The sequence below is a fragment of the Suncus etruscus genome, chromosome 6 (genome assembly GCF_024139225.1).
Source record: "Suncus etruscus isolate mSunEtr1 chromosome 6, mSunEtr1.pri.cur, whole genome shotgun sequence".
NCBI lineage: Eukaryota > Metazoa > Chordata > Mammalia > Eulipotyphla > Soricidae > Suncus > Suncus etruscus.
This window is the reverse complement of record NC_064853.1, coordinates 96,937,203-96,961,650: the sequence shown is the minus strand read 5'-3', so window position 1 is coordinate 96,961,650 and position 24,448 is coordinate 96,937,203. Positions and strand designations below refer to the sequence as shown.

Genomic DNA, 24,448 nt, shown 5'->3' with positions numbered 1-24,448 from the left:
TAACAGGATTCTAGTTGTTCTCTCCTATGATTTAATTTCGGGAGAGAAGGAACAAGGAATAGTGAATATTGCCCACACGCTGTTCCTACTTGTCTAACTTTGCCTATCCTGGACAAATGATCCTTCCCCCTTCATTCTTTTTAACTAAGCTGCATCTAAATATAATTATCTATAGAAAGCTTCATTGATGTTCTTGGAGGAGGAAAGTCTCACATATCAGAACTGAGCTTGCTGGCTCTTGATACACCATCCAGAGGCATCTCACTCTGACTTGCTTCCATCTAGTACAGCGTTATTTGCCCCATGGTGAGACCCCTCCTGAAGACCATTAACAATGCTAAAGTCTGAACAAGTGGTTCTCAAACCTTCAGGTGTATCTTGGGGATCTGGTGAAAATAGAAGTTATACCTTGTTGGGGTCTCATGTGACCCTTTTCCAGGTGTTGCCAGTCTGCAGACCACACTACTGTAGGAGGGATCCAACAATAAAAAAATGAGAGCCATTTTTTTTCTTCCCGATGTTAGCATTTTTTTTTTCTTTCACCTACATTGGCAGAGTGTATGTATTGGCAATTACATCTGCCACCAAGAGTTTTTTATCTTGAAAAAAGTTTTTTCTCTTAAAAGCAAGGTAGAACATTTCTCCCCTGGGCTATTCGGCACTGCCTCTCAACTAAGCAATGCCTACATGTAAGACTCCCTTTCCAAATGATGCTAGAGTAGTACAGCTGCTGTGTCTGTCTTGTGTGGGCTCAAGAATGACAGTAAGCCAGACCTTTGGAAAATGGGAAAAATTTTTTCCTGAAGAAGTACTTGAAATCTGTTGTAACCTGGATTTGGAGAGTCATCTGGACTCTTCATTGGTCATCTCTGGGTAAATTCAAGAAAATGAGCTAGGAGGGCCAGACAGTGAGAAATTGTGAGTGCTGCCTGCGTGTGTCTGTCTACTGTCCTGTCACCTGAACCTCTTGGGAGTGGGCCAAAAAGAGGATCCAGAAAACTCGCTCTTCCAGATCCTCATTCAAGGGCGGGAACACCAAGGAACTGCTTCATAACGTGAAAAAACGGCTATAAGCAGTACTTTGCAGAAGTCAGGTCCCCTGTTTGTGACGTCAGGCTGGGAAAATATTGTGAGTGCTGCCTGTGTGTGTCTGTCTCCTGTCCTGTCGCCTGAACTTTTTGGGAGTGGGCCGAAAAGAGTCTCCAGCAGAGTACAGCTGCTACGCTTTGCTACGCGGTCGTGTGCTCTTTCTAAGGAAAGAACGCCATTGCAACAAGAAGAAAAAATTACACTAAGAACTGTGCTGGATTACTGAAGCCCAGCATTTCTCCCCAGACTGACTTCTCTCTGCATGCTTGGGCCTAAGATTTGATCCTGTGTGAGGCTTCATCCACGGAAGACACCCCTTCCTTGGAGGCAAGTCCACGCACCCATAAAGGGCGGAGCCAGAGGAGCGTGCCAGCGTACATCATTTAGTCAATGAATACCACCACAACACTTAGAAAAACCCACAACACAAGTGTGACAATAGGGAAACAACACAGGCCAGCACAGACATAGAGAATGAAGATGACAATTCTGATGACCAGAAAATGATCAACCAACTGATCAATCGCTCAGATAAGGAGTTTAGACAAGCAATATGGAAGATGCTCAAAGAACTCAAAGAAACCCTGGATTGAGTTGAACAGAACACTAATAAGAACCAAGAAAATATGAAGACAGAAATCACAAAACGGACCCGGAGAGATAGTACAGTGGCGTTTGCCTTGCAAGCAGCCGATCCAGGACCAAAGGTGGTTGGTTCGAATCCCGGTGTCCCATATGGTCCCCCGTGCCTGCCAGGAGCTATTTCTGAGCAGACAGCCAGGAGTAACCCCTGAGCACTGCTGGGTGTGGCCCAAAAACCAAAAAAAAAAAAAAAAAAAAAAGAAATCACAAAACTCCAAACTGAAATAACAGGTCAAATAACAGGCCTGAAAAACTCAGTAAACAAAGTGAATGGGCCACTGAACTCTGCTGGATCTCAGATGCCTGCACCCCTATCTGCCTCTCTTCTGTGCTATCCTGCATTTTCGGCTTGATTTCATCCTGGGTGTGGCTCATCTGCGGACAGCCTGCCTTCCCGTGAGCCTTTCGTGGAGTTGAGTCGACATGCCCAAAAAGGGAGAAGCCACTGAACTCTGCTGGATCTCAGATGCCAGCACCCCTATCTGCCTATCTTCTGTGCTGTCCTGCATTTTCGGCCTGATTTCATCCTGGATGCAGCTCATCTGCAGACAGCCTGCCTTCCCGTGAGCCTTCCATGTAGCCTGCCTTCTCCTGAGCCTTCCATGGAGGTGAGTTGACACTCTCAGGAAGGGAGGAGCCACTGAACTCTGATTTTATCCTGTGTGTGGCTCATCAGCAGACGGCCTGCCTTCTCGTGAGCCCTCTGTGGAGGTGAATCGACATACCCAGAAAGGGAGGAGCCAGAGGAGCACTGCCGCTTCGCCCCCCTTTGCGACCATGCACATCATTTAGCCAATGAATACAACCACAACACGTAGAAAAACCCACAATACAAGTGTGACAATGGGGAAAAAACGCAGGCCAGTGCCAGACATAGAGAATGAAAATGGCAACTCTGATGACTTGAGCATTACCAACCAACTATTCAGTCTCTCAGATAAGGAGTTTAGAGTTGCAATATGGAAGATGTTCGAAGAACTCAAACAAAGTATAGAAGAGAACACTAATAAGAATCAAGAGAATATGAAGATAGAAATGAGAAAACTCCAAACTGAAATTTCAGGTCAAATAACAAGTCTGAAAAATTCAGTAGATGAATTGAAGAAAAAAAAGGTTGAGCTTTCCCATGGATTAACAGCAGCGGAGGATAGAATTAGTACACTGGAAGATGAGATGAATAACTACTCCATACAGCAGAAGAAATTGGAAAAAAGCCTCAAAGCAAATGATCAAAGAATGAAAAAATTACTCAAAGAATGGAAACAGATGAAAATAGAAGTCTATGATAAGCTCAACAGAAATAACTTAAGAATCATTGGAGTCCCAGAGACCCAGGAAGAAAATTTCCAGGAAGAATCAACAGTCAAGAACATCATTAAAGAGAAACTACCAGAGCTAATGAATACATGCAATCAAATCCTGCATGCCCGAAGAGTACCAACTAAAAGAGACCCCAGAAAAAACACCCCAAGACACATCCTAGTCACAATGACGAATTCCATAGATAGAGACAGAATTCTGAAAGCAGCAAGATCGAAAAGAGAAATTACATTCAAGGGAACATCCTTGAGATTTACTGCAGACCTGTCACAGGAAACACTCAAGGCCAGAAGGCAGTGGTGGGAAATAGTGACAAAACTCAATGAAATAAATGCTTCTCCTAGAATACTGCACCCAGCAAAACTCACTTTCAAGTTTGAAGGAACAATACATAGTTTAACAGAAAAACAACAGCTCAGAAACTTTACAGACTCAAAACCATTCTTAAAAGAAAAATTGAACGGCATACTTTAAGACAAGGCTTACGAACTGACACACCAAACTTCGATATAAAGATGGCACTACCTCCCAGGACAATTCTTTCTCTCAATGTCAATGGACTAAATGCACCAGTTAAGAGACACAGAGTGGTTAAATGGATAAAAAAAACTCAATCCAACATTCTGCTGCCTACAAGAAACGCACCTGAATAGTCAGAACAAACATAGACTCAAAATAAAAGGCTGGAGGAAAATCATCCAAGCAAACAACACCCCCCCCCAAAAAAAAGCAGTAGTGGCCATACTAATATCAGATGATGCAAACTTTATGCTTAGGAAAGTTGTAAGGGACAAAGATGGACATTTTGTATTAATCAAGGGATAGGTACAGCAGAAAGAAATCACTCCTAAACATATATGCACTGAATGACGGGCCAGCAAAATATTTAATACAACTGTTGACAAATATGGAAAATAATATCAATAACAACACAATAATTGTGGGAGACCTTAACACGTCATTGTCAACACTAGACAGGTCAACCAGACTGAAGGCCAACAAGAATATACTAGACCTGAACAGAGAAATGGAAGAAAGAGGCCTAGTAGATATATACAGGACACACCACCCCCAGAAGCCTGGATACACATTTTTCTCTAATGTGCATGGGACATTCTTCAGGATAGACTACATGCTAGCAAATAAAACATACCTCCATAATATCAAGAGGATAGAAATTTTGCAGGCTGCCTTTGCTGACCACAAAGCCCTGAAATTATATGTGAACTACAAAGGGACACAGAAGAAAAACTTTAACACCTGGAAGTTAAACAGCCTCATACTGAATAACCAGTGGGTCTGACATGAAATCAAAGAGGAAATCAAAACCTTCCTGAAAACAAATGACAATGGAGACACAAATTATCAGAACCTATCGGACACCGCAAAAGCAGCACTGAGAGGAAATTTTATAGCTTTGCAAGCAAACATCAGGAAAGAAGAAGGGGCATACCTGAATAGCTTAATGACGCAGCTCATAGAATTAGAAAGTGCTCAACAAAAGGACCCAAAAATAGGGAGGCAGAAGGAAATCACAAAGCTAAGAGCAGAAATCAATGAAGTGGAAACCCGAAAAACAATCCAAAAGATCAACGAAAGCAGAAGTTGGTTCTTTGAAAAAATAAACAAGATTGATAGACCACTGGCAAAACTAACAATGAAAGAAAGAGAGAGAAACTTGATAACTCCTATTAGGAATGAAAAAGGAGAGATCACTACTAATATGGTAGAGATTCAAAGGGTAATCAGAAACTACTTTGAGAAACTCTATGCCACTAAAAATGAAAACCTGGAAGAAATGGATAAATTCTTGGACTCTTATAATCTTCCAAGACTGAATGAAGAGGATATAGCATATCTAAACACACTCATTACTATTGAGGAAATTAAGACAGTAATCAAATGTCTGCCCCAAAACAAAAGCCCTGGCCCAGATGGATTTACTAATGAATTCTTTCAAACCTTTCAAGAGGAACTACTACCAATCCTGGCAAGACTCTTTCATGAAATCGAAAAACCATGAACACTTCCATATAGCTTTTATGAAGCCAACATCACCTTGATACCTAAACCAGACAGAGATGCTACCAAAAAAGAAAATTACAGACCAATATCGCTGATGGCTACAGATGCAAAGACCCTCAACAAAATCCTGGCAAATAGGATTCAATGCCTCATTTAGAATATCATCCACTATGATCAAGTAGGTTTTATCCCAGGAATGCAAGAATGGTTTAACATTCGTAAATCTATCAACATAATACACAACATCAACAACAAGAAAAATAAAAATCACATGATCATATCAATCGATGCAGAGAAAGCATTTGACAAGGTCCAACACACATTCTTTGTGTGTGTGTGTGTGTGTGTGTGTGTGTGTGTGTTTGGGGGGTCACGCCCGGCAGTGCTCAGGGGTTATTCCTGACTCCAGGCTTAGAAATTGCTCCTGGCAGGCACGGGGGACCATATGGGGCACCGGGATTTGAACCAATGACCTCCTGCATGAAAGGCAAACGCCTTACCTCCATGCTATCTCTCCAGCCCCTCAACACCCATTCTTGATCAAAACTCTAAGCAAGATGGGAATGGAAGGAACCTTTCTCAATATATTTAAGGCCATCTATCACAAGCCAGTGGCAAATATTGTCCTCAATGGAGAAAAACTGAAAACCTTTCCTTTAAATTCTGGCACAAGACAAGGCTGTGCTCTCTCATCACTCCTATTCAACATAGCACTGGAAGTACTTGCTATAGCGATTAGGCAAGAAAAAGATATCAAGGGAATCCAGATAAGAAAGGAAGAAGTCAAGCTCTCATTGTTTGCAGATGACATGATACTCTACTTAGAAAACGCTAAAGTCTCTACGAAAAAGCTTCTAGAAACAATAGACTCATATAGCAAGGTGGCAGGCTACAAAATTAACACACAAAAATCAATGGCCTTTCTATACACAAATAGTAATAAGGAAGAAATGGACATTAAGAAAACAACCCCATTCACAATAGTGCCACACAAACTCAAATATCTTTGAATCAACTTGACTAAAAATGTGAAGGACCTATACAAAGAAAACTATAAAATTCTGCTCCAAGAAATAAGAGAGGACACGCGGAAATGGAAACACATATCCTGCTCATGGATTGGCAGGATTAACATCATTAAAATGGCAATACTCTCCAAAGCATTGTGCAGATTTAATGCAATCCCTCTAAAGATACACATGACATTCTTCAAAAAAGTGGATCAGGCAATTTTGAAATTTATTTGGAACAATAAACACCTTCGAATAGCTAAAGCAATCATTGGGAAAAAGAATATGGGAAGAATTACTTTCTCCAACTTTAAACTGTACTACAAAGCAATAGTTATCAAAACAGCATGGTATTGGAATAAGGACAGGCCCTCAGATCAGTGGATTAGGCTTGAATACTCAGAGAATGTTCCCCAGACATACAATCACCTAATTTTTGATAAAGGAGCAAGAAATCCTAAATGGAGCAAAGAAAGCCTCTTCAACAAGTGGTGTTGGCACAACTGGCTAGCCACTTGCAAAAAATTGAACTTAGACCCCCAGCTAACATGTACGAAGGTTAAATCCAAATGGATTAAAGACCTTGATATCAGACCCGAAACCATAAGATATATAGAACAACACGTAGACAAAACTCCAGGACATTGAGACTAAAGGCATCTTCAAGGAGGAAACTGCACTCTCCAAGCAAGTGAAAGCAGAGATTAACAGATGTGAACATATTAAGCTGAGAAGCTTCTGCACCTCAAAAGAAATAGCGCCCAGGATACAAGAGCCCCCCACTGATTGGGAGAAACTATTCACCCAATACCCATCAGATAAGGGGCTAATCTCCAAAATATACAAGGCACTGACAGAACTTTACAAGAAAAAAAATCTAATCCCATCAAAAAAATGGGGAGAAGAAATGGAAGACACTTTGTCAAGGAAGAAATACAAATCATCAAAAGACACATGAAAAAATGCTCCACATCACTAATGATCAGGGAGATGCAAATCAAAACAACTATGAGGTACCACCTCACACACAGAGATTGGCACACATCACAAAGAATGAGAACAAGCAGTGTTGGCGGAGATGTGGAGAAAAAGGAACTCTTATCCACTGCTGGTGGGAATGCTGCCTAGTTCAACCTTTATGGAAAGCGATATGGAGATTCCTCCAAAAACTGGAAATCAAGCTCCCATACAATCCAGCTAATCCAGCTATACCACTCCTAGGAATGTACCTTAGGAACACAAAAATACAATACAAAAATCCCTTCCTTACACCTATATTCATCACAGCACTATTTACCATAACAAGACTCTGGAACCAACCAAGATGCCCTTCAACATACGAATGGCTAAGGAAAATGTGGTACATATATACAATGGAATACTATGCAGCTGTCAGGAGAGATGAAGTCATGAAATTTTCCTATACATGGATGTACATGGAATCTATTACGCTGAGTGAAATAAGTCAGAGAATGGGAGAAAAATACAGAATGGTCTCACTCATCTATGAGTTTTAAAAAAATGAGGGACATTCTTGCAATAATTTTCAGACACAAAAGGAAAAAGAGCTGGAAGTTCCAGCTCACCTCATGAAGCTCAACACAAAGAATGATGAGTTTATTTAGAGGAATAACTACATTCTGAACTGTCCTAATAATGAGAATGTATGAGGGAAATGGAAAGACTGTCTAGAGTACAGGTGGGGGTTGGGTGGCGAGGAGGGAAATTTGGGACATTGGTAATGGGAATGTTGCACTGGTGATGGGTGGTGTTCTTTACATGACTGAAACCCAAACACAAGCATGTATGTAATCAACGTGTTTAAATAAAATAAAATATATAAAAAAAGAAAACAAGCTAAGATCAGAGATGTGGCTTAAGAAGTAGAGCATGTATATTGCATGTCAAAGGCCCTGAGTTCTATCCCTGACATCCTAAGGCTTCCAAAGCACCACCAAAGGGACCTCTAAACACTCTAAGGTGTATCTTCTGTTTTAAAGAAAGGAGTCTTCTATGGATAATCTAGTCAAAACTCTGTCCAAAGAATTTGCCTCAACCTAGTTCTTGTGGGGAAAAAAATCCTAGAGAAACGGGCCTGAGCGGTGACGCCAGATGTAAGGCCTTGCAAGCGCTAGCCTAGGACGAACTGCGGTTCAATCTTCGGGCATCCCATATGGTACCCCCAATCCAGGAGAGATTTCTGAGGGCATAGCCAGGAGTAACCCTTGAGCGTCAACAGGTATGGCCCAAAACAAACAAATAAATAATCCCAGAGGTCTTGGAATCAAATTTACAAAAGCATCATGGGCCTAGAAATGTAGATGATAAAATCTGCATTGAGAGCTCTCTGAAGAGTCAATCCTAATTAGGTATTGGCATACAAACTATTCTTGAAGTTAGGACTTATGAATAGCTATCTTAAAATTTGAACATTTTTATAAACAGAATTGTAGGGACCAGAACAAAAATACAGAATTATAGTGCAAGGTATATGCATGCCTTGCTTGTAGCCGATCCCAGTTTGATTCCCAAGTACCACATACCTCTCCAAAACCAAACATTGGATGTCAACAAACAGCACTAGGTGTCATCTTGCAGGAATGACCCAAGGATCCCCAGTACTATAGCACCTAAAAGGCATTATATCCTCAGTTACCACATTGAAACACTAGCCCAATGTCCAAGAATCACCGAGAGACTCCTGTGACTACTGAGCCCTTCTTGAGAAGCCTCCACATTAAATAAAATAATTAAATAGAATTTATAAGACTTAATTTTATTTCTATAAATCTCAAAGAAATGACTAAAATTTCAAATACAGATCTATGCCCAAGAGAGCTCTGTGCTTCATTATTTATTAGAGTTTAAAATTAGAAACAAGCTAAATGTTTCAACTATGGGAGGATTAAATCACTTATATGGGAGTTATTAAAATGAGGCTCTAGTGAATTTTAATATCAAAAAGAAATATCAAAATATGACTAGTAAAACAAAACAGAAACCAAAACATTTTAATCCAAATTATATGTACCTTATGTCTTTGTAACATATATAAAATTGAAAAGAAATATTAATAAGTTACCTGAATTGTGGAATTATGAGTAAAGTTTTTTCTTTCCTCATAATTTTCTTTATTTTTCAAAAATAATTTATTAAGAAAAAATACATATGTTTATATGTATTTAATAAGAAAAATAATATGTTTTATTAATAAGTGATATCTATAAAAGGGTTTAAATATGTAAATGTATCAAATTAATTATTAAGTAATTATATTAATTCATAAAAGTTTGTATTTATAATTACCAGAACACATAACTTTTATCAGAAATGCACCCAATTGCAAGCTAAGTTTAATGTTTTAAAAATCCATTTTATTTATAACTGTAACTCAAGGTTGGAGAAGGAATAAGAAGACATTTACTTTTGTCTGCTGATGGTTAAAAGGTTAAAAAAGAATTGGAATTTATAAACTAAGATTAACCATTACCTACAATTTTATATATTGGCTTTAAAATATATTGATTTTTCCACCAAAAAAAGTTTGACTTTATAATATATATATTTGTATCTATATTAAAGCTTTGTTTTCTTAAAATGAAAAAATTATTAAAACTTAAATGGAACTTGCAGTAGAAGGCCAGAGAGATAGTACAGGTGTTATGACTTTGTCTTGTAAGTATTCTAAGCCAGTTTGATCCACTACATCACTTAAGGTCCTCCAAACACCACCATGAGTGATCCCTACATCTAGAGTTCTGAGTAGCCTTTGAACACCAAAAATTAAAAAGCAATACAATATGGGGCCAGAGCAATGGTAGAGTGGTAGGGCATTTGCCTTGCATGCAGCTGACTCAGGACAGACCGCGATTCTTTCCTCCAGTGTCCCATATGGTCCTCTGAGCCAGGAGCAATTTCTGAGCTCAGAGCCAGGAGTAACTCCTGAGCATCACCGGGTGTGGCCCAAAACCCCCCAAAAAAACAATCAAACAAACAAAAAAGATCAACAGAATATATGTTTATGGTCATTAACACTAATATCTCTTCCAAAGAGTAGATACTTTTCGTTCTGAATTTGATTGTGTTCTCCACTGTGACCCAGAGAAGTCACTTTGCCTTCCAGGGTCTCTTTTTTTTCTTGCAATATAAAATAAAGCAAGGGCTTCCTTTCTAGCTGTAGAACAGGACACAACTGGCTAGGAAAGTCTTCCCTCCAGTAACTCATGTGTCCTAACTTAGGCAGCATCTGTCAGAAGCAAATTCTCAGCAAAGAAATTCTGGTTTGTGGTTCCAGAAAGTAAGGTCACCTACTATGGGCAGAGCCACAGAATCCAACATTTTCTGTTCTCAAAATCTGGCCAGCTTTGTGTCAGACCTCATCCTGCAGCTTCCTAAATTCCAAACCGCAAGCTTCATCAAGGACTAGAGTGATAGTCTAGCAGGTGGGGCACTTGCTTTGCCTAGGCTGACCCAATTCAGTTCCCAGCACTACATTTGGTCCCCTGAGCCCATGAGGAATCATCTCTAAGCATAGAAGTAGGAGTGAGCCCTGAACATATTTCTGGGTATGGTCTCAAAATGAGGGTAGGGTGTGGGGAGGAGAGAGCTTCAGCAACTTGGAGTGTGTGGGGCGAGCTGAGTCCTCCTCCTAAAAAGTAGATAAAATTCATGAGCCCTATGAGAAAAATAAGCAGAATGATCTGTTGCCTTCCACTGCAGCATGTTTCTTCTCCCACAGATTTACTGGACTTGCCCCATGGAAGATGTGGACTCCTTTGAGATGGAATTCTATGAACTTGTGAACACCCCTTCAAACAATGTGCAGTCGGAGCTCTGTGGGCATATTCAGGACATAACACAACAGAGTTTAGAGCTGCACAACCTGACTCCCAATACAGAGTACCTGTTTAAAGTCAGAGCCATCAATGACAATGGTCCTGGACAATGGAGTGACATTTGCAAGGTACCATGTCTGTTCATTCTCAGATGGTTTGGACTCAAGTCCACAATTCAATTAGACTGAGTAGGAGTGAAGTTTCAGTTCTCTTAAATCCTGCTTATCCAGAAAACTTGTGAATTCAGAGCCCAAGAGAAAGTTCCTGGCCTCAGTCAAATTGTCATAGTAGCTCTGAGAACTGTTAGTGCAGTTGGATTCCCATCACAGCCATGCCAGACACTGTGTTAGGGGACAGATTCAAATGGAAATAAAATGTGATCCTTTTCTTCAAGGGCTTCAGTCTCCAGCAAACCAATTGCTTCGAGTTGAGAATGAGACAAAGAGAATTGTTATCTTTAGTTGGGGATGCTAAGCAAGGCATAGGGTCCTGGAGGAAAATAAAATCAAATGCTGGATGATTACAACCAATCATTTCTTAGTGTATGCCCATGAAATTGTACTTAGACTTTAAAAGAATTCTGTTTGTTGTTTCTGTGAAAGTCAAGGACTTGCCACAGAGCTGGTCAGCATGGCTCTAAAAGGAATGCAATTATTTCTCTTCTCTGTGATGCAAAGCTGAGTCCTCTTTATAACCCCAGGGAACATACATTCATGAGTATAGTTTTACTGATAAGCAAAGGAGACAGGGAAGCAATAAGTAGAAGTACCCAAAGCTATCTTATTGTATTGTACAGCCGTGCTCTTTGGAATTATTGTACAGTCGTGTTCTTTGGAATCAGAGTAAATTGTGTCTTAATCAGGATTCTTTAGAAATAAAGAGAATGAGTTTATTTATTTCAGCTTTTGAAAAGGGAGATGTATGGTATGAGATGGGGAGGGGATGTTCAGAAGGACTGCTTTCTACCAAAAGCATTCTCCCTTTCTCTGTTCTCTCTTCCCTAACTTGCATCACTGTCACTTGCCCCTTAGTTTCTGCTCCCAGAAATTAAGCCCGCATGTGATTTAGGATTGTCAAATTCCAATCTCAGTATCTGTGTGACTTAGTAGCTACATTCCTTTTGTCTCTGGCCAAATGTTGGCAGAAGAGGGTGTGATTGGATATGATAAAAGGAAGAGTAAATCAGGTTGGGTTGGATTATACTGGTGGTCATGTCCTGGCGATAGGTCGATAACGGCAAGTGCTAGGTCTTGCTTGTTTCCGGGAGCTTAGCACCCATAAACACTTCTGGGGTCAGACACTACTCCCACTGATAAATAGATGAGACACGAGCCTCTCTTCTTGGCCCCCTTCTCTCTGAAAAATAAACAACCGCCCTCAGATACTGCCACATTTTACAGTGCAGGTTTTGGGCTATGGATTTGTCCTTCCATCCAATTCTGTCTCCTTTCTCATCTTATAGGAATTTCTCAAAACTACCTTGCACCTCAAGGTACATGTTAGTAATTGTGTTTTTATGTATTTGCTGACAATTTTTGATGAGGGGAGGTATATGGATGGGGGAGCATTTAGGGTGGTTGTATTTTGTCATTCCTCTTAAACTCTAAATTGTGGAACAACATTTATGCCTAATTCATTTTTCTTTCTCCTACATGCTTACCCCAGCATTGCTCAATCAGCAGGTTCTTAATGGTTATTGAATGAATAGAGGAGGGAAAATGTGACCAAGTAAATAAATATATGGGTATCTAAATCAAAGGAGGAGGAAATAAATTGACACATAAAATTAATAATCACAAAGTTTCATAAGATACATGAAAGCTGATCAGAGTTTTCCACCATCCATCAACAAAGAACATTCCCCCCTGAAATGTGCTTGTACGATTCATTTCCACTCCCTACATGAGAAGGAAACTCAATCTACTCTCTCTGCTTTTTAATACAATTTCTAAATGAGCAGAACACTAATTAATTAGGTTTCCGGGAAGCTTCATTTTTATCTGACTTGCAGAGCTGCTATATAGATTTTTCCTTTCAGAAGTCATTCTTCCTTCCTCTTTGTGATTTATATTAGCATTCCAGGGGAAACATAGGTTTTCTTAACATTTGTCATGATTTGCATAAGCAAAGGCTTCAATCGCAAATGAAAATAAGATGGAGTATTTGAATGACATTTATAAAGCTTCATAAAAGTAATGACTTCAGCTCTTTCCTATAAAATCGAAATGTTTTTCCTTCGGCATCTCTTCTATGCAGGTCTTCCTGAAAGGTTTCATTTAAAATGTTGTAATGAGGCAGTAGCATTATTTCTTATCCCAAAAGCAATATTTCCCTCAAGTGTACTTTTGTAAAGGATATGAACAAACACCTTTTCTATTTGATTTTCATAGCCTGTGACTTGTTAGTTCTTTTTTCAAAAGAGTTTTATTTGGAATATAATACATGAAGCATGAAAATGAACTTTGGGCTTTGGTGTCAGTGTCAAACACTGTGTTTTTGTCATCACTGATCTTACCAACTGCTTGGAAGGGAGCATTACTGTGTGTATTTTACAGGTGAGGAAATGGAGGCTCAAGAAACTGCAGGTACCTGACCTCAAGTCTGGGAGGGAGGAGTGGGAAACTCACTCAAGATTGTGTCTTTGCACCATGATCAGATACAGCCAAGTCTAGGTAAGGTGAATTCTGCCTTGGGAGCTTGACAGCTACCCTATAGAATATGTTCAAAACCAACAGAAATGAGAAAAGACTTTCATTTTATTGTGCTTTTGGTGGGCAAGATCAAGCACTGTAAAAGCATTGGGCTGAGGCAGTGGACCTGGGTTATAGCCCATCTCCTCTGGGCTATAAGCTTCAAGTGCTGACCTTATTCAACCATGCGGTTGAAGGTCCCCAGTTAAGCTCTTCTAAGATCCAAGAGTCTAGCTGATTTTTTCAATATGAGGAAATGTGTTGTTACCTTAATCAAGAGTATTTTGGCCCCAGTTCTACAGTCTTCAAGTGCTTTTCAACATCCCCATTTCATTTTCATAACAGTCTCTTTGTCTCTCTCTAACTTCAAATTTCAGCTAACTTCCAAGAGGGATTCCCATAGAAAATCTAATTTAATATCTGTCCACTGATTTTCTGTTGCTGCTATAACAAATTAATAGCTCCAAAACAATACAAATTTGCCTAATAGCCTTGAATTCTAGAGATCAGAAATTCAAAATGAGGTAACCAAATCAAAGTAAGCCATTGAGAAGATTGTGCGCCCTCTGTAGGCAGGGGAAGGGAGGTTGGAGATGGAGGTAAGGTTCCTTGCCTTTTTCTTTTTAGTCTTTGCTCTTGACCCCAGTCACATTTTTCAAAAAACAGGAAGCCAGGTCCTTATCTTATGACATTGTCATGTCTCTAGGTCTCTTCTGCCTTCCTCTTATTGTTGGAAAATATTGTTAAGTTGGAGTCACATTCAAGACCAGCTCTATATTTTATTTTTAGGGGTCCACAACTGGTAGTGCTTGAGTGGTACTCCTGACTCTGTCCTTAGCAGAGTTCCTAGCAAGGCTCAGGAGACCATATGGGTTGCTGAAGATCAAACCTGTGTCAGTTGCATGCAAGTCAAACATCCTCTTTGCTGTACTATTGCCCTATCCTACAAGCTCTATGTCTTAAAATCTGAGGACTAGAAACCTTCATATTCCCCAATTTCCATGTGACATAACAAACATCAGGTTTCTAAAATTTGGCATGAATCCTGGGAGTTGAAGGGCTGTCACTATTCTGCCTACTGAATTCTGCAAACTGATAGTCCCAGTTTGCAACACATTAGGCAGTAGAAAATATGCCCCAACAAGAGTCATATACTGATATTCTTATACTCTGAGTCTTTTCTAATGAACTCCTTAGGAAGTGCGTCGACTTTTACCTCCACTCAATCTCTCAATCCCCTCCCTATATATTGGGATTTCCCCTGGTGTCTAACCTATCTCCAGTTCTGCTAAGTATTTGGAATCTGTTTTGCTGTGCTGCTCCCTCTCTGTCCAAGCTGCACTTGAAGGAAACTTTAGCCATATCCCAGGGCCTCCCTGGATATTGGGTGTTGGTTTTGTAAAATTACTCCCACTTCTGGTTTTCCCTGTCACCTAAGTGCACATTTACTGCTTAGACAAAGATGGAGGGAGGTTGGAGGTTGGAGGTTGGTGTTTGCTAACACTATTTTGTACTCAAATAAGGACCCCCACACTGAGGCATATACATTTCCCCCAATCATGTTCTTTTTCAGTCTGTTGTGGTAGGCTGGTATGGAAGGAGAGGATCTGGGAACACCATAACCATTTATTTAGATGGAAAAAATGTTGAGCATACCCAATTTAAAGCATACCATTTGTGAATATCCTACTTAATAAATAATGGGTCAGATCTGAACTGACAGTGCTTTGAGTGCTGAGAACAAGTCAAAATTATTTCCTTGGGGTGTCTTCTAATGAACTCCCGGATCTCTAAATTGAACAGAACACTATCTTTCTTTTCCCTACTTGCCCTGTACACAGACTTAAACCCCACTGTTAGTATCATTTAGGTTCAAGCTGAATATATACTTCTTAATTTCCTCTAGGAAAGTTTAAATTCATCCTATAGTTTGGCTCATGGCGTATTATCAATAAACATGTAGGTAACTCCCTTTTCTTCTCGTAATTCCTTGGCAGCCCCTCCTCTAATATTTCTATTCTACTAGAGCAGGGGTGGCGAACACGCGGCTCTCGAGCCGCTTGCGGATCCCGGCCAAAATGAATGCGGCTCTTCGCCTCTTTTCATTATTTTGTATTCTGTGGCTCTTTGCCAAGTTTGGATTTTGTTATGCTGCTTCTGAGGAGGGATCTCTGAGGAGAGATCTCCGCCCCCAGGCTGCGTCATCCTCCCATCCCTCGGAAACAACTGCACGGGCCAGTGAGCAGTGGGGGGGGGGACCCGTGTGTCACATGTTGGGTCACATCTTGCCGTTAGTTCTTAGTGTGGAGGACGCAGCACACCCTCACCATCACTGCAGGATTTTGACCCTCACTCAAAATGGCAAAATGCAATATGTGTTTAATATTTTATTGTTAAAATTATATGCTTTTGTGAGTGTTTGTTTTGACAGGTCACTGTGTGGTGTGGCTCTCTGACTCTCACAGTTTAAAATTTTGGCTTTTTGTGTCGAACTTGTTGGCCACTCCTGTACTAGAGCAAGTTTTGTGTGTAGCATGTAGCTTTTATGTGTTCTTACATGAGAGGGAGATAGTTTGAGATTTGGGTTTAACTTTTCCTAATAGCATGGTGTTATGTCCCTTGCAATACTCTGCTTCTGTTGCTTGCCCACTGCATTTGTGCAAACTAGTCATGCCATGCAGCCAATCCCTCCTGACTGATGCCTCGACTTTACAGCATGCCTCTGTTTATTACTCATAGGACTGACACCTCATCGCATCCAATACTGTTGCTATCACCACTTTCAGTCTGACACCCTTGAGATGGCAGAGAGAAACAGTTTCTAGGATTCTATAAGAGTTTGTTAGCACTGTCCTGATACAAGGTCATCAAGTGTACTTCAAAAGAAATTTATCTTCTCTAAGTTCTAAGAGCAAGGGAATGAATGGCCTACTTTCTTCTGAGTCCTATCTCCTTGGCTTGCAGATGGCTGTCTCTGCCTGTGTCCTCAACATGTCCTTCCCTCTGTGTCCAGAAGCCTCTAATCTGTCTCTAATCTGTGTCCAAACTCTCTGTTCTTAATAAACCAGACGGCATTAGGACACACTCCAAGGACCTCATTTTAACTTATTTACCTTTTAAAATACCTTATCTCTAAATCTAGTCACTTGGGTGATACCAAAGGAAGGTTTTCAACATGAATTTGGAAAGGAGACAACTCAGCCCTTATACCTACTTACTGTGTGTGAAATTACAGTGTCTTAAAGAATGTGCATGCTTGATTTGGACATGTACATATTTCCAGAAGGAATCAATGAGAACCACTATTGTTTAATACTCAGTTATATGTTATTATCCAGCTTTCTACTATTTTCTTAGCCCATAGATCTACATGCTTTCCCCCATATTTTAGTTTCATTTCATATGCTTGTTAGTGTTCTGGATTTCCTCTTTTTTAAATAATCTGCTAATATTCTTTGCTCATTTTTCTACTGAAATTTTTCTTTTTCAACATGATTGTAGGATTTCTTATACAGTCAAGGTAATGGTTTTAGACACCGCTAATATCTTCTCTGTACTGATATTTGTCCATTGAGCATTTCATAAAACAGCCCAAATCTTCCCCATTTTGATGCACTCAAAATCACCAATTACTTTTTCTTACAGTTTGACCTTTTGGAAATTTGTTTTAAAAGTCTTTCCATGGGCTTAAATCACAAAGATAATCTCCCATATCTTTTTTTTTTTTTATTAACTTTACAGCTTGCCTTTTAAATTTGAGTCTTCAATCTAAAAGCTGTCCCTAAGTAAGCAGTGTTAGGAAGAAATGTACTAAGGAACTATCTACATTAATCAGTCCTCCCAGCATTATTTAGTAGTTTATGTCTGTGCAGTAGCAAAAATGCAAAAATGGAGTCACTTTCACCTTTGACTAAATTACATATTTAGAGGGAGTGACCCAAAATCCTTATTGTATTTCCTTGGTTTATTGTCTGTTCTTATGTCAATACCGTTGGTATTAACTGGTTTTTCACTTAGCCTAGACCCTCCTGGAGGTGGGCTTTGTTTTCCCAGTAAAGGTTGCCGAAAAAGCGCAGAGAGGAAGCTACCATCTTGGCTCAACATTTGGTGTGGGTTTCTGGCCGGTTGTTCTTTTTCAATTGTGTGTGGATTATTTCCTTTGTCGGAAGAGCTACCAGACTTGCCTCTCTGGTCCTATCAGGATTGGGGTCATGGAAATCTCTCTCCCTTGCTGGGGTTTGTGGAACACTCATCAAACGATTTGATGAATACCCCAATAGTTTTGTTGTTGTTTTTTGTTTGTTTATTATTTTGTTTTTGGGCCACACCCAGTGACACTAAGGGGTTAATTCGGCTATGCGCTCAGAGATCGCTTCTGGCTTGGAGGACCATATGGAACGCCCGGAGGCGGAGATCGAACTGCTGTTCGTTTTAGTTCAGTGAGTGCAAGGCAAACTGCCCTACCACTTGTGCAACACTCAGGCCCCTTTATTGTTGTTTTAACCTCAACCTTATGTTTTATATATTGTACATTTACTAGGCAAATGTAGGCTTAGTTATTACCCTTTTTTCTTTTCAGGAGTTCATTTTAGCTAATCACAGAGATGTATTATTTTATATAAAACTTAAACTAAATTTCTAAATAGAAATTCAGCTAGAATTTGATTAAGGAATCCAAGATGATAGATCAAAAGGCTGGAGTGCATACCTGGCATATACAGCTCCCAGATTTAATACTGGACAATGAATGGCCTCGAGAGCATTGGCAAGTTCTCCAAAGAATATTAGAAAGGTCTCAAAGTAATATAGAAACAAGCAGAATATGTCTGAACACTTATTCAAATTACCTTCTAAGTACTGGGGTTTTCAAGTCTTCCCATAGAGGGCAGAGTGATAGTATGGAAGATAAAGGTACTTGCCTTGAACAAGACCAACCTAGGTTCAATCACTGTCATTCCATGTGCCCCTCCTAGAAATGGCAGGAGTAATTTAAGTGCAAAATCAAGATTAATCCCTGAGCATCAGTGAGTGTAGCCCCACTACAAAAATCTTCCCATAGAGAAACTATGTTCCCAATTAAACCACATAGTAGGCTTTGTTGATATCAAACATGTTAATAGTTATGTTTTCTATATATCACCTAAAATTGATAGTAATTTTGTGTCTTTTTTCACAATTCAAGAACCTCTGTTTCTTTTTCTTCCTTATAAATGTAGCCAGGGCCTCAGCTCCAACAACAACAAAAAGAAAACACTGGCTGTGCTGATAAAAACGCTTATCTCATGCCTAATCTTAACATTTCTCAACTGAATAATGGTGACTCTTATTTAGTTTATGAGATATCATCCTTATTATGTTAAGAAAAATTCCTCCTATTTCAAGGTTTTGAGAGTTTGTACATCCTTATGAAAGTTTATATTATTTTAGATAATCACATGATTTTTCTCCAGTCAGCATTAATGAAGTGAATTACATTGATTTTCTGCTTATATTCATGGAGTAAACTCAAGATAGAGTTTATGATGTATAGTTTTTTAATGTATTTTGTTTTAGTTAGCAATTTTTGAGTTTGTTTTAGTGCATCTATGCTCATAAGTGAACTGGACCTAAAATGTTTTGCTTCTATTGTTTTTATCTTTATCTTATAAAAGCTGGTTCCAGAATTAAGCTTTTACAGCTGAGTAAAATTAGCTTGGAAGCTTTTGCTTTTCACCTCATTTCTAGAACATTTCATAGGTTTGCTAGAATTCCTTTGAAAGGATCATCTGAAGCTGTAGTATTTGATTTGGGCTTTTATTTGGGCCAGAAAGAGGCCCTATTTCATTATTTTAGCATTTCAAATTCTGTTCTGTTTCTTCTATCCTATTACATTTTATCCCCTTGGTCATAGGTACATCCCAATGCTCATGGACTTTGTCTTTGGAAATCTAAACTCTAAGACAGAATTTAAATCCTCTATAAGACCCAATTCAAAACCCTCATCACACTGTTTTATCTCTCAATTGCCTCCTGACATCTGTGACTCTTTCTCCACTCCTAAAGCCTAAATCAAGACTTTCCCCAGTCTCTCTCTTCATTTAAGGTAATGTTTTGAATACGGTCTTTATCTTGCATGGATGCCTTTTCCCACTAATATTGAAAATAGACATCATTCAACATATTGTATAGTGTCAATGTTCTTTACTTAAGGATACAAACATTAAGAATTGAAAACATTGGTTTGCAAAATTGGTTCTCTGTTATTCACATGTGCCTGAGAGCTCTAGCTCTGTTAGACAGATCTCATTGACCCAATTGTCTGAGTCCCAACTGTGGACCCCACCTCATCCTCCTAAAAGCCTCTCTAGCTCTTGTGGATTGGGAGGAAAAGACCATCAGATTAGAGAGGAGCAAAAACTTTACAACTTCAAGGTGACAATGGCCCTGTATCAGGAAAGGTCTGTGCCTGAGGTAATCTGCCTTTCCCAGAGGTACAACCCATTCTGTAAGCAAACACTGTCTAAAGCCACAATGGAAACCCTGCAGGTATAGTGTTTAATGTTATGCTTGCATTTACCTTTCATGACCTCTCCTAAGACCTTTCTTAACACACCAATGACAGACAGAAAGATCTTCCTCTCTCACCTCCCCAAGGGGTTCATCTTCTCTTAAAGAAAGCCCACTGAGCTTTCTTAGTTGACAGCAGCAATTTCTAGGGCTGAATGAGGGTTTGGGGCTACTACAAGGTGAAACTCCCTCAACCCAGGACTGTTGTAGACTCAACGCCTAACTAGCCTGACAGAGAGGGATGGGAAGCATCTTTTAAAATCTAATCTCACTTCCTATTAGAAATGGGACTTTGAGAAAGCTGCCTGATCTTCTTGAGTCTCTTCATGATGAGTTTCTTCATCTGAAAAATGGCAAGAGCCAGATGCATAATGGGAGCTGCAAGGAATGGTGTCAGGGCTTCTGTGTTTCTGCTTGCAGGTGACAACACCGGATGGACGTGGCAAGAACCGAGCAAAGTGGGGTCTACTGAAGAATATCCAGACAGCCCTTCAGAAGCGCTTCTGAGCCTCCTGCGGAGCAGGCAGCATGCTCAGAGCAGCACCACACACCAGACAATCCTACACAGAAGTATTTTTTGCACGGAATCCTTCAGCGGTGCTGCAGACCTGTAGAGCACTGCGCACACAGAAACCCTACACTCCTCCAGTAGGAGAGTTTCAAGAGCCAATAAAAGGAAATGCCTAAGTACCTGAGTTTCATTTACTTATTAGACAATAAAAATATACCAGGGTCCTCAAGCTCCTCTTTCTCTAGTAGCTTGGGCTGGTCCCCAGGCCCAGAATCTCACAGTCCTTTATTGCTGCCTCCAGGTAATCAGGCCCCTGGCTGAGACTTTCCAACCTGCTAACTAGCTGAAAGGATCACTGAGGCCCATGCAGTGCTTTTAATAGCATGCAGCCAGCTTTCCTGGATGCTCTTCCTCAGAATCCAGACTATACCTACCCCTGGTTGTTATCTGAGATCTAACAAGAACAAGAGCACTTCCTGTTCCTTTTTGGTACCTGGAGCCCACAAGGGGTAGTGAGTGCATGGTTGGAAGTTTTCAAATGGCTCCAGGAAGCAGTATGGGGTAAAGTGCAGGATTTTGCTCTACACCCAGCTGATTGCAAGATCAGCCTGGCCTTCCAGATACATGAAGTCCCTGAGATAACTTACTGCCCACCAGATGCCTATATTGACTCTCTACTGAACCCCACCCACCCTGTTTCTGTTCAGAAAACTCCATCTAGTTTTAAAGATACCACTTAACCACTTTTTCAGAGAGGTCTTGGGCTGACACCTCCCACAGCTCTCTTCTCCCCAAACCCCCGACCTCTATGGACATATCTTATCCAGCCTGTGACACTAGGAACTGTCACTTGATCCTAGTCTTCAGGACACATTGCTCTCATTTGTCCCCTGGTGACATGCCCTGTATTTTACTACGGTCCCAGATCAGGCAGCAGATGCTGCAGTGACCCTGGGTTCATCTCCCACTGTTATCTACACACAGCAGTGACAATTTGGAAGTGGGTTTGAAGGTCAAAAGAGGCAGCTGGCTGCCTCTTCTGTGCCACCCTGAGCCCTCCTCTGCAAGCCTGGCCAGTAGGATAACTGGTGGAGTCCATATTCTACTCCCACTTTCTTGTGCCTTGCACTCTATCTTTGTGTAAGATTGTGTAAGAAACAAGAGATGAATTATCTCCAATTTCTACCCCACTCCCAACTGTACCATCAGAAAGTCCCCAGGGAGCTTCCTGCCAAGCCCATTACCAAAAAATGACAGTTTGTTTCTACCATCTGACTGGGCATTAGCATATAATTTCTGCTTAAGGCTTTTGGGATCATCATTAACATGAGCAAATTAAGTGACATGCCAGCAGGGATTTTACTACTGATAAACTGAAATGAAATAAAAAAAATAGAACAAGATGAATAATCCATTACAAGGGTCCTATTCACAGAGCTGAGGGGATGGCATGAATCAGCCACATAGCCACACATCACAGCTCCAAGGTCTCTCAGCCCCTAGTAGCAACACTGTACATATTTATACATATGTATATACCGTATTTCCTAGTGTATAATATGACCCCCTACTATTCCTGTTAAAATATAAGATTTGGGCTATATTCACCATATAAGACTACCTCTCTTTTAATGCACAGCAAATGAAAATTAAAAACACAGAAGAAAAAGAGTAGAACCCTCAAAGGTTAACAGTATATGTTTAATAAAACTAGACTTTGGTGTGAGGAAGGTATTTTGATTGTATTTTTGTGTTCCTTGGGTATAACCCTAGGAGTGTTATAACTGGATCACATGGGAGCTCAATTTCCAGTTTTTTGAGGACTCTCCATATTGTTTTCCATAAAGGCTGGGTTTTATGGCATTCCCACAGGCAGTGAATGAGAGTTTCTTTCTCCCACATCCCTGGCAGCACTTAGGTTGTTCTTATTCTTTGTGATATGTGCCAGTCTGGATGGCATGAGATAGCACCTCATTGTTTTGATTTGCATTTCCCTTATTAGTGATGTGGAGCAATTGTCATATCTTTTAGCCTTTTGTAGTTCTTCTTGAGGAATTGTCTGTTCAGTTCTTCTCTCCCAATTTTTGATGTGCTTAGATTTTTTTTCAGTTAAGTTCTGTCAGTACCTTGTATATCTTAGATATGAGCCCCTTATCTGATGGGTATTGGGTGAATAGTTTCTTCCATTCTTTGAGTGGCCTATGAATCCGCATGACTATTTCTTTTGAGAAGCAGAAGCTTTTCAGCTTAATATAGTACCATCTATATATCTCTCCTTTTGCTTGTTTGGAGAGTGATGTTTCCTCCTTGAAGATGACTTTAGTCTCAATGTTTTGGAATGTTTTTCATACATAATCTTCTATATCGCTTATGGTTCTGGGTCTGATATCAAGGTCTTTAATCCATTTGGATTTGACCTTTGTACAAGGTGTTTGATGGAGGTCCGAGTTTGCTTTTTTGCATGTGACTGACCAGTTGTCCCAACACTACTTGTTGAAGAGGCTTTTCTTGTTCCATTTTGCATTCCTTTACCCTTTATCAATGATGAATTGATTATATGTCTGGGGAAAATTCACTGAATACTCAAATCTATTCCATTGATCTGAGGGTCTGTCTTTATTCCAATACCATTCTGTTTTGATGAATATTGCTTTGTAATACAATTCAAAGTTGGGGAAATTGATCCCAAATTATTTTTTCTAAGAGTTTCTAGAGGTATTTGTGGGTATTTATTGTTTCAAATAAATTTCAGGAATGTTTGATCGACTTCTTTGAAGAATGCCATAGGTATTCTTAGAGAAATTGCATTAAATCTGTACAATAGGGGCCGGGTGATAGCATAGCTGTAAGGTGTTTGCCTTGCATACTGCCAACCAGGGATGGACTCAAGTTCAAACCCGGCATTCGATATAGTCTCTTGAACCTGTCAGGAGAGATTACTGAGAGCAGAGCCACGAGTAATCCCTGAGCTCTGCTGAGTATGGCCTAAACTAAAAAAAAAGTACAATACTTTGGGGAGTATTGCCATTTTAATGATGTTAATTTTCCCAATCCATGAACAGGGTATGTGTCTTCATTTCATTATGTCCTCTTTTATTTCTTAAAGCAGAGTTTTATAGTTTTCTTTGTATAAGTCCTTTACCTCTTTAGTTAAGTAGACTCCAAGGTATTTGAGTTTGTGTGGCACTAATATGAATGGTATTGTTTTTTAAAATCTTTATTTCTTATTTACTATTTTTGTGTATAAGAAGGGCATTAATTTTTGTGTGTTAATTTTGTAGCCTGCACTTTGCTATATGAATCTAATGTTTCTAGGAGCTTTTTGGTAGTCTTTAGGGTTTTCTAAATACAGTAGCATGTCATCTTTAAACAGAAGAGCTTGACTTTTCTATTTGGGTGCCCTTCATATCTTTTTCTTGCCTAATTGCTATGACAAGTATTTCCAGCACTATGTTGAATAGGAGTGGTGAGAGAGGGAAGCCTTGTCTAATTTTAGAGAAAACGCTTTTAGTTTATCCCCATTGAGAATAATATTTGCCATTGGCTTGTGGTAGATGGCCTTGATTATATTGAAAAAAGTTTTTTCATTGCCAAATTGTTGAGTGTTTTTTTTTTTTTATCAAGAATGGGTTTCTCTACACCTATTGATATTTTCATATGGTTTTTATTTTTTCTTTTGTTGATATGGTGTATTATGTTGGTTGATTTACATATGTTAAACCATCCTTTTTAAACCATATCCATTTCTGGAATGAAATCTTATTAGTCATGGTGTATGAT

The 24,448-nt window shown here is 39.7% G+C and overlaps 1 protein-coding gene across 1 annotated transcript in view; it reads left to right on the top strand.

Moving 5' to 3' along the window:
• The window catches only part of TRIM42 (tripartite motif containing 42), a 30,243-nt gene extending 9,579 nt beyond the window's left edge, over window positions 1–20,664 (top strand). Inside the window, exons 4-5 of the mRNA XM_049775839.1 lie at window positions 10,825–11,049; window positions 20,578–20,664. Of these exons, the coding sequence (XP_049631796.1) occupies window positions 10,825–11,049; window positions 20,578–20,664 (312 nt within the window). The remainder of the gene's footprint in view (window positions 1–10,824; window positions 11,050–20,577) is intronic.
• The last annotated feature ends 3,784 nt before the right edge of the window (window positions 20,665–24,448 follow it).